This window comes from Dromiciops gliroides, chromosome 1, assembly GCF_019393635.1.
Source record: "Dromiciops gliroides isolate mDroGli1 chromosome 1, mDroGli1.pri, whole genome shotgun sequence".
In the NCBI taxonomy this organism is placed as follows: Eukaryota; Metazoa; Chordata; class Mammalia; order Microbiotheria; family Microbiotheriidae; genus Dromiciops; species Dromiciops gliroides.
The window spans coordinates 468,001,290-468,015,348 of NC_057861.1; the positions used below are offsets into that span (position 1 = coordinate 468,001,290).

The 14,059-nt window shown below is 34.7% G+C and overlaps 1 protein-coding gene across 2 annotated transcripts in view; it reads right to left on the reverse strand.

Annotated features, from left to right (window-relative positions):
• The window catches only part of PRRC1 (proline rich coiled-coil 1), a 42,804-nt gene that overhangs the window by 13,686 nt on the left and 15,059 nt on the right, over positions 1 to 14,059 (reverse strand). For both annotated transcript variants that reach the window (XM_043973338.1, XM_043973346.1), the window contains exons 5-6: positions 11,709 to 11,811; positions 3,927 to 4,090 (exon numbers count right to left, since the gene is read on the reverse strand). In XM_043973338.1, the coding sequence (XP_043829273.1) occupies positions 3,927 to 4,090; positions 11,709 to 11,811 (267 nt within the window). The remainder of the gene's footprint in view (positions 1 to 3,926; positions 4,091 to 11,708; positions 11,812 to 14,059) is intronic.

The window sequence follows — 14,059 nt, forward strand, 5'->3', positions numbered from 1 at the left end:
AGGCAATGGGGGTTAAGTGACTTGCCCACAGTCACACAGCTAGTAAGTGTCAAGTGTCTGAGGCCGGATTTGAACTCAGGTACTCCTGAATCCAGGGCCAGTGCTTTAACCACTGTGCCATCTAGCTGCCCCAAAGCTGACCTTTTAATGACAAAGTATTTTTGTAAAAGATGAGTTGGTAGCGTTTTGTTTTGGTTTTTTTACATTTTTTGTTTTATTGTGTGTGTGAAAATATGTATTTAAAACTATCATAAAGAGACCAATCTGGACCTTTAATATGGGAATACTGTCATCCTTGTTAATGTTATAGGGAAAAAGTTATAACAATATCTGTTGATAATAGTAAGAATTTTTTTGTGATTAAAAGTTTTAAGAACATGCATTGCCTTGGTTCTGATGCGTCCTGGCTGTACGATGCTACTGCTGGGCAAGTCAATTAGTTTCTCAATGCCCCCAGACAGCTCTGAACCCTAAAATTTCTAGATGAGTAACCCATCAACACTGGATCGGAGGAGATCTCTACACTGATGAAAACATAGGTTGGAACAACAAACTTCAAGAAGATTCAATTTGATATTCAGTGTATAATTTAAAAAAATAATTCTATCTGCAGCATTTATTTTCAGATGCTGAGAATCCATCTTTCCCTATTGTGTGTAACTCAGTTTGATTAAAGCATTTATCCCATAAGGAAAGGGCTAATTGTTAATGAATCTAGCTTGGCTTTTTTGTTATTTCCTTATGCCCTCCTACTACTAAATAAGTAGTATCAAGCCCCCTGCAAATTAAAATGGTACGGTCACACCCCAAAATAAACAAAATTTAAAAGAAACTAACATGTAGAATTGTTGTTTTTCAGTCACGCCTGACTCTTTGTGATTCCATTTAGGGTTTTCTTGGCAAAGACACTCATTTTCTTCTCTGGTTCACTTTATAGATGAGAGAACTGAGGCAAACAGGGTTAAATGACTTGCCCAGGGTCACATGGCTAGTAAGAGTAAGGACAGATTTCACCTCAGAAAGATAAGCCTTCCTGATTCTCCAGGCCTGGTACTCTATCCACTCCAACACTTATCTGCCCCAAATATGTGGAATTACATCCTTTTTTTTTTTTAAGCAAGCAGTATGAAATGGAGATTTGCAGTCTCCTATGCTTTTTTACATCCTTCCACGTATATGGAAATACTCTATGTGTGTATGTGTGCATGCGCACCTGTGTGTATTTGTATTTAAGTTCAGGATAAAAAGATCTAATAGGGATTGAAAATTCAGATCTTTAGCATAATTAAGTACAAAGTTTTTGGTTTTTTGCGGGGCAATGGGGGTTAAGTGACTTGCCCAGGGTCACACAGCTAGTAAGTGTCAAGTGTCTGAGGCCGGATTTGAACTCAGGAACTCCTGAATCCAGGGCCGGTGCTTTATCCACTGTGCCACCTAGCCGCCCCCTGTTTTTCTTTTTTGCAGGGCAATGAGGGTTAAGTGACTTGCCCAGGGTCACCCAGTTGTAAGTGTCAAGTGTCTGAGGCTGGATTTGAACTCAGGTCCTCCTGAATCCAGGGCTGGTACTTTATCCACTGCACCATCTAGCTGCCCCCTAAGTACAAAGTTTTAAATGGAAATAGATATATAATGCTAGAAACATCTTAAGCAAAAAAAAAACTACGACGTCTAAAGGAGAATGAGAACAGAAATGTAGCACTAATACTTTTTAAGAATTAGCTATCTGGGTACAAATGAACTAAAAACATTCATTATTAAAGCTGAAGTTTACATACCATGTACAGTTTTGCAAAGCACTTTACAAATGTTTTTCATTTGATCTACAACTCTATACATCAAATTAGAGAGAATTCCTAATTAGAAGAGGGGAGAATAGGACTTTGGACACAGCTAACTTAAAAACCTTAAAAAGCAAAAAAACCACATCATATAACATACTAAAAGCCAGCAAGTTCAAAACAGATCTTTTCTAAAAGAGAGTATTTAGTACTAACAGAAGTAGAACTTCTGAGTGATGGATAGATTCATACATCCAAAATTTAAAATTTTTCTATTATTAGAACTTCTCCTGGATTCTAATTTTGGTTAAGACCTATGTAATAAGGATGAAAATCAAGTTGGCATTTTCTGTTTAGTAACAGAACATCCCAGGGCTGGGGATGGAAAAAAAGATAAGAAGATGCAATTAAAATGATTACTGATAACAGACAAAAATGCTTTTTATATTACAAGTCCCCCTATGCCCATACTTTGAAGGATTTTTAGGATGATTTCTATACTTTATCTACCCTTTTCTGCATTTACTGAGATGATGTAGTTTTAGATATTTAGCCTTTTAACATAATTAAGCTGATTGTTTGCCCAATGTTTGACTATACTTGCATCTTTGGTATAAATTCCACTTCAACCTAATGATGATTTCTTGGCTAAATCAGAAGTTTATCTGACAAGATTTTGTTTAAAATTTTTTAATCCATAATCTTTAATGATATTAGACAATAGCTTTCCATCTGTGTTTTATCTTTCCCTGGTTGAAGTACTTGAATTGCATTTGTCTCATAAAAGAATTCTAGGGGGGTGGCTAGGTGGCACAGTGGATAAAGCACCGGCCCTGGATTCAGGAGTACCTGAGTTCAAATCCGGCCTCAGACACTTGACACTTACTAGCTGTGTGACCCTGGGCAAGTCACTTAACCCCCATTGCCCCGCAAAAAAAAAGAAAAAGAAAAAAAAAGAATTCTAGTAGAATGCCTTTTATTTTCAAATTTTGAGAATAATCTGTGAAATATAGGTTCACAACTAATTATTCTTTAAGAATTTGTTCCTTTACAATTAGATCTAAGTCCTTTTCTAAGACAGAATTATTTAAGACTGCTCTCTGGTCTTCTGATAATTTGGGTTTTTTATATTTTCAAAGGTATTCCTCTATTTCTTTTATGTTCTCAGCTTTTTTTTTTTTACCTTTAAAAAAGCATATAACTGCAATTTGATTTCTGATTATTATTTTTTAAAATTTCTTCTGGTTCTGTTGTGATTTCACTTGGCTAAATTTTCTATTTTATTATTTGATTTTGTCTTCTTTTTAATCAAATTGGCTAAAGAACCAGCTTTTAGTTTTATTTGTCTTCTCTATGGGGTTCTTTGTACCAATTTATCTATTTCTCTTCTAATTTTAATATCTCCTCTTTTGTGCTTATTTTAGGTTTATATATTGGCTTTCTTTTTGAAAAATGCATATTCAGTAAATTAATCCTCTCTTTTTCTATTTTGTTATTATCTGTAGGGATATAATTTTCCTCCTAGGATTACTTTAGCTGCATTCCAGAAAGTTTGGTACATTGTTTTTTTCACTAGCATACCTTTGATATATTATTGTGAATTATATTATCTCCCTAAATTCCAGTACATGACCCAAGTCTTATCTAAACTTTGGATCCCTCCAAAGTGCATTGGGGCACAAGAGATGAATGTTTACAGAACTCAATCTCCTGTTTTGTTTACTTTTTGCTGCCCTTTTGTTGATTGAGACAATATGGTGAAACAATCTTTCAATATTTCCAATTCCCTTTGACCCATTATTATCATTATACCTATAAATATCACCAATATTTCTTAGTATAGATTCATCTTTGATTTTTAACTCCATGGTTTATTCCTGATTACCAAGTTAAAAATGTTAAATTTTAAAATCATATCTTATACGAAGGCATATAAATCCAATGGAATCATGAAAATAAGAATATTTACTAAATATGTTATAGACATTTAATATATAACTTCAACTTAATTCCCTAAGGAGATTTACAACTTGAATTTTATTAGAGTAAAAAAAAATTTGACATAAAGAAAAAAAAATTCAGTGATGTTTCCAGATACTGGTACTAAAATTAGTAGAATTATTAAAAGAAAACAACATACTCACTCACTTTTAATCCAGCTGCATAGCCTACTGGTTGTGGTGCAATGTTGGACTGGCCAGCTTCTCCCGTAACTACAGCTAAACCAAAGACTTCCTGGAAGGCATCTCGGACAGCAGCAATTTTCACCTCTTTATTTGAGGTTACCACAATATCTAGTTCGCCTGCAGATTCTACCAGAAACCAAGAAAGAAAGAAAAAAAGGATCCATGTAAAAACAGAAATCAAAGCCAAAGTTTTGCTATAATCATAATCATGTTTCTGTTCTTTAGATCATATATTATTTCTGTCCAAGAAATTCTTGGCTTTCATTTCTGGCATCCTCTTAATGAGACAACTGAGTTTTGCAAAAATGGAAATAAAATACATTACATGCTTGAAATGGTAAGCTCTCTCTCCCAGTTCTCTTCTTATATGTCTTCATGGGTCCTCCTTCTCCTTTGCTGGCTCTTCATTTATTTTATAGCCCCTACTGTTGATATTCCCCAAAGTTCTGTTCTGTCTGCTTTTCTATCTGTCTGTTTCTCTTTCCAACCATGGATTTATTAACTATCTCTAAGCAGATGACTCCCAGATCTACATACTGCACACCAATCTCTTGCTGTGTTTCACAACTATATAACCAATGCCCTATTGGAACATTTCATATTAAACATATCCACAACTATGAACTCCTTTAACTCTGCATTCTCTTCCCAATTGAAACTCTCCCTTTTCAAATTTTGATATCTCTGTAGCATTAACTCTTCAGTCATTCTCAGTCATCTCACATACATAATCAGTTGCCAAATCTTGTTTCTACTTCCACATCTGACATCTCTTTTTTATTCACATAGCTACTACCTTAATTCAGGCCTTTTAGCATCTCTCTCCTAGATTATCAACAAAAGCCTCTCAATTGGTCTACCTCACTCAAGTCTTTCATGACTCCAGTTATACTGCTGGTAGTGATTTTCCTTAAGTTAGATTTGACTGTATCACTCCCTTACTCAACTAACTCTAGTGCCTCCATATTGACTTTGATATTAAACATAAAGCCTTGTGTCTAGCTTTTAAGGCCCTCTATAAAATGGGTCCAGACTATCTTTTCAGGCTTACTGAACATTACTCTCCCTCCCCTCTGTGATCTCTGCAAAATAGCTTTCTCTCTGTTCCTCATACATAATACTCCATCTTTTATTTCAGTGTTTTTTCACTAACCTTTCCATCGTGTCTAGAATGTATTTCCTCTTTACCTCTACCCCACAGAATTCCTCCCTTCCAAAAACAGTTTCAGTATCATCTTCCATATGAAACCTTTCCTGATTCTTCCAATGCTACTGCCTTCCCTCCCAAACTGCCTTGCATTTTGTTATTTTATATTTAGTTGTGTTGTATAAGCTCCCAACTCCTCTTCTGAGCTGGACCCATTACCTGGGCATTGAAAGTAGCAACTCTGCAGATATCATTGAGAAAATCCCCCCCCCCTTCCCCCATCCCCTTCTGCAACCTAGCATACTCACTCTGTGCCTCCCAAGTCATCTAGTGGCAACAGTAAGGTACCCCTTGAAGGAAAGGGCTGTAGTCTAGGGGTCTGCTACTGAATGAGACCTATCCCTCACCACCTTGTTCTAATTGAGTGGGAAAAAGTAGGTCAGACAGGATAAGCAGGAATGGATGGATTGTGATATGCATCTCAGATTTCATTATCTTACCTTCAAAACCACGGCATCCTCTTTAACTCCTTACTCACTCCCTATATCCAATCAATTGCCAACTCTGTCATTTTTACTTTTATAATATCTCTCATATATCTTCCACCACCACCAGCAAGTCAATAAACATTTATTAAGTTACTATGTGACAGTCAAGATGACAGTTCTGCTGCAAGAGGCAGTAGCATCAGTGTGGCTTCCATGACACAGATTGATAATCTTCTGTTGTGACTAAAAAAAAGTATAACTCTGTGACCAACCTGTTGATAAGATTAGTTTTTATTTTAGAGATTTTGGAGCTTTTCAGTTTGGAGACTCTGCTGTTTCTTTCCTTCATCAGACTTAGAAATTTTCGTGACATCCAGGACAGACTGAGAAGGGGTCCTGTGCATGGCTGTGGCTTTTTAGGTAAGGAGACCTTGGGCAGTGCTCCAGTAAAGGAAGAAATTTAGAAGCCAGCAGCAGTGTGGCTTAAACCCCAAATGCCAAGCAGGGTCTCATGTCTAGCATTTAGCCCAGTTTTCAGAGGATTAACAAGGGAAGGAAATAAAACCCAAATTGAAGTGGAATCTGCAGTTCTGCCCCTCTGAACCAACAAACCTTTCTGGACTGCTGTTAGGTCTGCTCTGGTTCAGACCCAAACTGTATCAGGAACTTGTAGAGCTCAGACAAGAGGGGCAGCAATTAGACTTTAGCCTAGTTCTCTTGGGAGAACTGAAAATTTGTAGGTCCCTAGTCTGGCCCTGAGATCCTGGAATAATAGAATACTTAATACCTCAAGAAAGGAGTATTTCTTATGGTCAAGTAAAAGTAGTTTGTTGGACATCTCGAGGTACATTCAGTTTTAGAGCTCTTACATCTTAACAGGACCAGCTCTATAAATATGCTAGTACTATGACTAAAGTAAGACTGGCTCCCTAGTTTTCTTAGAAACTAATGTTCCCAGATATAAATATGCAAGGTTGTGAGCTTAAAAATGACTGGCGGAACACTTTTCAAAGGAAATCATCCTAAAAATTTTACTAATGATATTTGTCAATAGCTGGTTACATTATACTAACATTAATATCCAATTTAAAAATCACTTTAGTTCATCAACTTTTACATGTAGCATCTATTCTTACTAGCATAGTGTAGTAGATAGAGTCAGTCTTGAAGTCGGGAAGACGTGGGTGCAAGTCTGACATGAAACAAGTAACAACTTTTCAGTGCTCGAGTAACTGCTATAAATTGCAGAGTTGGTGTCAATCTGCATTGGTAAGAGTTTTCTCTATATGGGATTTCTCTATAGCAATGAAATTGCAGTTCTGATCCAAATAATATCTGGCATATACATAGTACTTTACATCTTCTGAAGAGCCTTCTAACATGTACTATTAAGATATCAGAAAAATATTTGTTTATCAACAGTATTTATTTAGTGTTAAAAAAACTATTATTGTTTGAATTGTGTTATAACATTTTTATCTTATCCTGGAACGCTTTGAAATTTTATGATATGGATGGACCATTATGATTTAATATCACAAAATATAACTTTGATATACTTTCCTTTTCTTTTTGAAAAACACTTTTCCTAAATTGCAACTTAATGTAAAACCCTACAGTACAAAATAATTTCGAGGATTTCTTGTGAGGATTTCAACTATAGTTTTATAAAGCCTCAGACTCCTTGTGTTAAATTGGGATACTTGGTCACTGAGTAAGACCTCTGCTGGATACCTGTCCTCTAAATAGCTGTTTGAATTCTTCTGATTTTATATTTTCAAATAAAATACTGTTTTTAAGAAAGCTTATGACTAATCTGAATGTAGAATGAGAGGAAGTACTGGGGGAATTTTTTCTTAAATGTTCTTAGTGTAACATAAAGTATTTCTAGATTAAAGACAATAATATATTGGTTTAAAGTTTGCCAAATACTTTACAAATATCACATTTTATCTCCATAACAACCTTGATAGGTAGGTGCTATCATTATCTACATTTTGCCAAAGAGGAAACTGAAGCAAACAGCAGTTTTTACCAGGGTCACACAGCTAATAAGTATCTAAGGCCAGATTTAAACTCAGTTCTTCTGACTCCAGGTCAGTAGCCCTCCATCTGCTGTGCAACCTAACTGTTTCTGCTTCACTTTTCTTTCTCAGCAATGAACACAGTGACCTTCTCCTCAGATTGCCTCAGGCAATGTAAGTGACCCCCCCCCCAACCCCTAACATCCTATTCCTTGACTTTGTAAGTCAGTGTGAATTGAGAATTATAATGGGGACCAGAGTTTCTAAGGTGTTAAACCTGGAAAAAGCACTGCAGCCTAGTATATGTACCTATGAGGCAAAGCAATTTATGGAAAATGGAATTATCTCATGTATGATGATCTTTTTAAACAGTGACAGTACAAAGTAGCTTTGGTTTTAATAAAATTTCTCTTTCAAAAAAGTCTACTTTAGTTCCAAGGTTCTAAAACCTGGGACTAACATAAGCATGAGAAAATTTCTACAAAAGAAGCTAAATTTTGTAGTTTTAAAGACTACCCAGATAAATTAAAGATTAATTAAGATATTAAAATAGAATACTGATAGTTTTATGTATGAACAATAACTTCAGTGTATCCCCGATTGTAACTATCTATATATCCCAAGAAAAATCAATAGCAGCTGGAGATAATTTGGGGGGGGGGGGGGCGGAGGCGGGCGAGGCAATGGGGGTCAAGTGACTTGCCCAGAGTCACACAGCTAGTAAGTGTCAAGTGTCTGAAGCCAGATTTGAACTCAGGTCCTCCTGAATCCAGGGTCGGTGCTTTATCTATTGCACCACCTAGCTGCCCTCTGGAGATAATATTTTTAAAGTATTTCAGCCTGACCTATACCATTTTATAAGCAACCCCTAGAGGCTCTGTCAAAATTCTATGACAGCAACTTGATATAATCCCAATATCATTTATATTATGATTAAAAATGTGAATTATGATGAATTTGATATATCTTTAGATTTTACAGCCTGTTTAAAAAAATTAATTTCCCCATTATTTTCTATGTAAAATTTCACAATGTAATTTTAAAATTGTTCAGCTGTAATCTTTTTTTAGTTTAATGTGTAAGAAAAGAGGGTGCAGTATATTTGATAGATAGGAGTTGGAAATTTAAAAAGAAAAATTTTGGTCTAAACTAAAGACAACTGTACAAACTTCATGGATATAAAAGATGGACATTTAATGATTATCATATGCTATGCTACAAATATAAAATAACTGCAATACCTGTTAGTATTAATTTTAACTTGAAGGATACTTAACTTTGCTTTAGAACTTGCTGTGTGAAGTGAAATCTCTTCCAATTATAAATATTATCAATCTATTGTCTACCATTTTATTTTTGGGAAAAAAAAGGTTTATTCTGATGAATTTATTAAACCTCTAAAATAAAAGAATATTAGTTCTCCTCAGCTAGAATATTCAGATATTTTAAGGAATTCTAGGTGGATATTTGAATTGCTATTTTATCTCTTAAATGATCTGGAATTTCAATGCACAAGTTGATATGTACATAAATAACTTTTAGACTCATAAAACAATATTTCAGAATTAATAATTTTTTCTTTTTCTGATACATTTCCCTTTCAAAGGAATATAATGTTCATTTCATCATAGATTCATAAATCCAGTGATGAGAATAAAGGCATGGAATAATTTTCTTGTAAAAATATCAGATTTTTCTTGCTCATCCCGTGTATCAAAACTTAATCCTGGGGTAGCTAGGTGGCGCAGTGGATAAAGCACCAGCCCTGGACTCCGGAGGACCTGAGTTCAAATCCAGCCTCAGACACTTGACACTTACTAGCTGTGTGACCCTGGGCGAGTCACTTGACCCTTATTGCTCTGCAAAAAAACAAAACAAGCTTAATCCTTATGCTCATCAAAGCCCAAATGAGGTAATTATACCATCAAAAGATGGTCAGTCAGCTTTAGTCAATAAACTGGTTCATATAACTCCAAGGATTTATATTGATTTCAAAACCTCTGCCCTATCTTCCCTTGAGAACTATATTTTATTTATTTGAACTATGAAAAAACACAAAAGGGGGAATGACCGAAAAAGAGTTGGAGGACATATTTTTTTAAAAAGATTTAAAAGACATTAGTTTGATATAAATTTCCTTCTGCAGCTCAACAGTTCTGCTTGAGCTATGCTATTTGCCAGATACATAATACCCCTGAACAGGTAAAGCAAGCAGTTCATCTCATCATAGGAACCTTCTGTAAATATACACATCAATTAAATGCCAAAATGATACTATTTTGAATATGTACTTGTAAATTCTTTATATTCAGGCTGGAATTAAGCATAAGAAAGTAAATGATGTTCCAGTTACTAAAATACTTATGGGGCAGCTAGGTGGTGCAGTGGATAGAGCACCGGCCCTGGAGTCAGGAGTACCTGAGTTCAAATCCAGCCTCAGACACTTGACACTTACTAGTTGTGTGACCCTGGGCAAGTCACTTAACCCCAATTGCCTCACAAAAACAAAACAAAACAAAAAATAAAATACTTTTAAAGGAATGTATTCCTTTTTTGATATGTCTCTGCCAATTGATAGTGACAGAGGCATTCATTTCATATAACACATTGTTAAAAAAAAATCTACAAATAGTAGTGCCACTATAGGGAAAAGAACAAAGAAAGAATGGAACTATTAAGAATAGCTAAAATTTTTGTTGAGACTCAATTTTAATGGCCAGATGACCTGTTCTGCACCCTTATGAGTTTATGTTTCTAAATGCTGTATGTTCTCATGCCCCTAAGTAAATGGGAAAAAATATCTTGATGACCATTTCTTGTACAACTGCAGACTTACTATGTACTTTTGCTTTACTATAAGGATTAACACTGAACAAAGATTCAATGCTTGTTTAAATTACTCTGAGTGAAAGAATAAAAAGTTTAAAGACTGGTAACTTCATGAAAGAATATCATTTGAGTTCTTCATCTGTCTGACCCTAAACAGACTATTGGATTCTTCTGTGCTGTTTGCAGTAAGTCAGTTCCAATAGCTCACAATCAATGAAATTATACTATAACTGCCACAAAAATCACAACAAGCATTAACACCACTTATGTTTATCCCTAATTACCCTCAAACTCATCAGGAGAATGCTGTAAGGTACATGAACTATGCTATAATAAATCTTCCTTGACTTCTAACAAGTAATATCAGAAATAGGAGTGCAATTTCCAAGAAAGGAAAAAAATTGCTGGCATATTATTTCTATATTATGGGACAACTAAAACAAAACAGCCTACATGAAAAATCTAGCACATATTAGATATCAGAAGACACTATAACATTTTTTACACAAGATAGCATTTAACCTATTCTCATAAAATGACTACTATATGAATCTTGTTACAATATCATTACCCCACTCTATGATACTGTTACAACTTAACATAATAATATGAAACTTTAACCAATGTTCTAAGTTATAAATTAATGTAAAACACTACAGCATGAGATAATTCTGGTACTTTCTAGGATTTCATATGAAAATTTCAAGAAGGGTATATTAAGACCCAGTGCCTCGTGGTAAACTTGCTTCTGTTTGAAAGTGTTTTCAAAAAAGCTATTTGAATATTTTTCTAATTCTATTTTTTCTACTAAAAATATCATTTCTAACAGGTCCGACGACACTTGGAACTTGGACTTCTTTCTACCAATAAACCCAGTTTAGCTGACAGAGAGGTTCCTTGCCCAGAGTGAGAGAGCTAGTATTAGAGGAAGTAATTGAGCCCAAGTGTTTCCAACTCCAAATCCAGTTAACATGACCATGATGTCTCTACAAATAAAATACGCTCTGTAAAGCCTGTACTTCAAACATATATATTGAATAAAAGTAATTTCAAAGTAAAATATGCTACTATTTTAAAAATAAGTCTATTTTACAATAATCAGGTTAAAACATTAACTAATGATTTAACTCTTCTTCTAAGTTTCACTTGCAACTATACACTTCCCCATAATTATCTGATTACAAGACAGTATATGATCCATTTAAGTTTTAGAAGACACCAAAGCTAGGAGTTGATACTTTGATTCAGTTACGTACTGATATACGGAGCCATGCCTGGGTCCAGCGTAGTAATCATGCTTTCTACTGAGTGTTTAGTTTTATCAAGCACTGATTTCACCATAGGATTTCCAGCTACACCCTGCATCACAGAAATTAAATAAGTAAATACAAGTTCCATTTACCATTAAGCATATGATATTTTACAAATATTTTCCTGTTACAGGTTCTTAACTCATTCATTAACACTCATTCCAACAATAAATCTGAACCATCCTTTTAGTCCCTTAAGGTGAGTACCACATTCTTATTACTGCAAAAACCTTCAAGATTCCATACCCATGAAAATGGGTTAAAACCAAACTGGTATCTCTAGAATTAAAGATAGGATATATCATGAATATTGAAAAACTCTTGTACTTCAGATAAGACAACCTACTTCCAGACTGGTAACCTTTATATGAGAGAAACTATGCTGATATTGTTAAGTCTGTTTTATTTTCTTATCCATTCTGGGCTTACTTCTAAATACAAAACTTAGAAGAAGGCCAACTATAACCCTAAAGAGATCAAAGAAGAGGAAAGGGGCCCATAAAGGTTCTGTTATAGCAAAAAACTATAAATATAAGGTAAAACAGCTGACTAAATTATGGAATATGAATGTAATGCAGTATTATTGCACTGTAAGAAATGATGAAAAGGGCAGTTTCAAAGAAATCTAAAAAGATTTGTATGGATTTATGCTGAATATAGTGAACAGAACCAGAAAAACATTATATAAAATAACAAAAGAACTTGAAGAGTTTCAAAAGACTTAAGGACTGTGTACGATGCGATGACCAACCATGATTCCAAAGGAATGATGAAACTTGCTATTCATCTCCTTAAAAAGGTGATGCATTTAGATGCAAGATAAGACAAATTTCAGACATAAAGTGGTATTTTGTTTTGCTGAACTACATATTCGTTATGAGGGGTTTAGTTTTCTTCTTTAATTTTTTCAATGGGGGGGGACAGAGAGACGTTAGGGATAGGGTGTCCTCTCTGCCCCCTGTGTAAAAAGAGAAGAGGGTCATTGAAACATTTTTAATGCACAGAAGAGAGGGAAGACCAGAAAGAATCACAGGCAAGCAGAACAGCTTTGAGAATTACAGGTTGAATTAATGTTATATATAAAAAGAAAATAAAGCTGTAGAGATTCTCAGTTTCATGTACAATTGTCTTTTCTGTTCTATTATTATGGAAATACTAGTTTTATTTGGTCTTTGTTTTAAGTTCAGTATTTCAAAAATATGCCATTTATTCTCTCTCAGATATATGACACATATATATCAGTCACAGACACATATAAAAGTATCTAGGTTACATAGTGGATAGACTGCTAAACTTGAAGTCAAGAAGAACTGAGTTCAAATTCAGTCTCAGACAATTACTATTTATGTGATCTTGGGCAAGCACTTAATCTCTGTCAGTCTTAGTTTCCTCATCTGTAAAATGGGGATAATAATAGCATCTACCAATATTATACGATGATCAACTGTGAATGACAGCTATCATCAGCAATACACTGATCTAAGACAACTTCAAACACCTCACGATGAAAAATGCTATCCACCTCCAAAGAACTGATGAGTCTGAATGCAAATCAAAGAATACTTTTTTTTTTACTTTATTTTTCTTGGGGGTTTTTTTGGTCTGTGTTTTCTGACTAATATGGAAATGTTTTGCATGACTACATATGTATAACCTATATCAAACGGCTTGTGTTTTCAATGAGGGGAGAGGTAAGAGAGGGAGGAATTTGGAACTCAAAAATTTTTTTAATTAATGTTAAAATATCTGTCTTAGATAATAAGAATGTTATGTCCTTTGTTCAACATGGCCTCAAACAGTTTTCACTGATGTTAGTGTACTGTTTAACTACTGATTTGATCTAGAGACACTCAAAATATTATCCAGTTTCTGGTCAGGTGATGACCGCTCCAGTCAAAGAAATTAATCCCATGAGCTGGGTAGAGCACAGCATTATTCTGTGCCTGCCATTTCCTTAATAATTCAAAATTCAAACAGGATGAGGAATTGGTACACGTGGCTATATGAACTAGTTTCTTTACATTCTTTTCTAAGATCTGGATCAGTAGTTTTATTGGCATAAGGAACTTCTGGTGTAAAAATTCCCTATATTACACTGAAATATTAAGTGACTCGTCCATGGTCACGAAGACAGTATGTGTAAGAGGCAGGACTTAAACTTGGGTTTTCCTGTCAGTCTCCTATCTACTAACACTGCCTATTACACAATACAGTCTGCTGTTACCTTTACACATTTCTTCTAGAACACTGTTTAAAAAGTTTTTTTCATTTGAGGTCTCTTTATGTTTAGATTATCT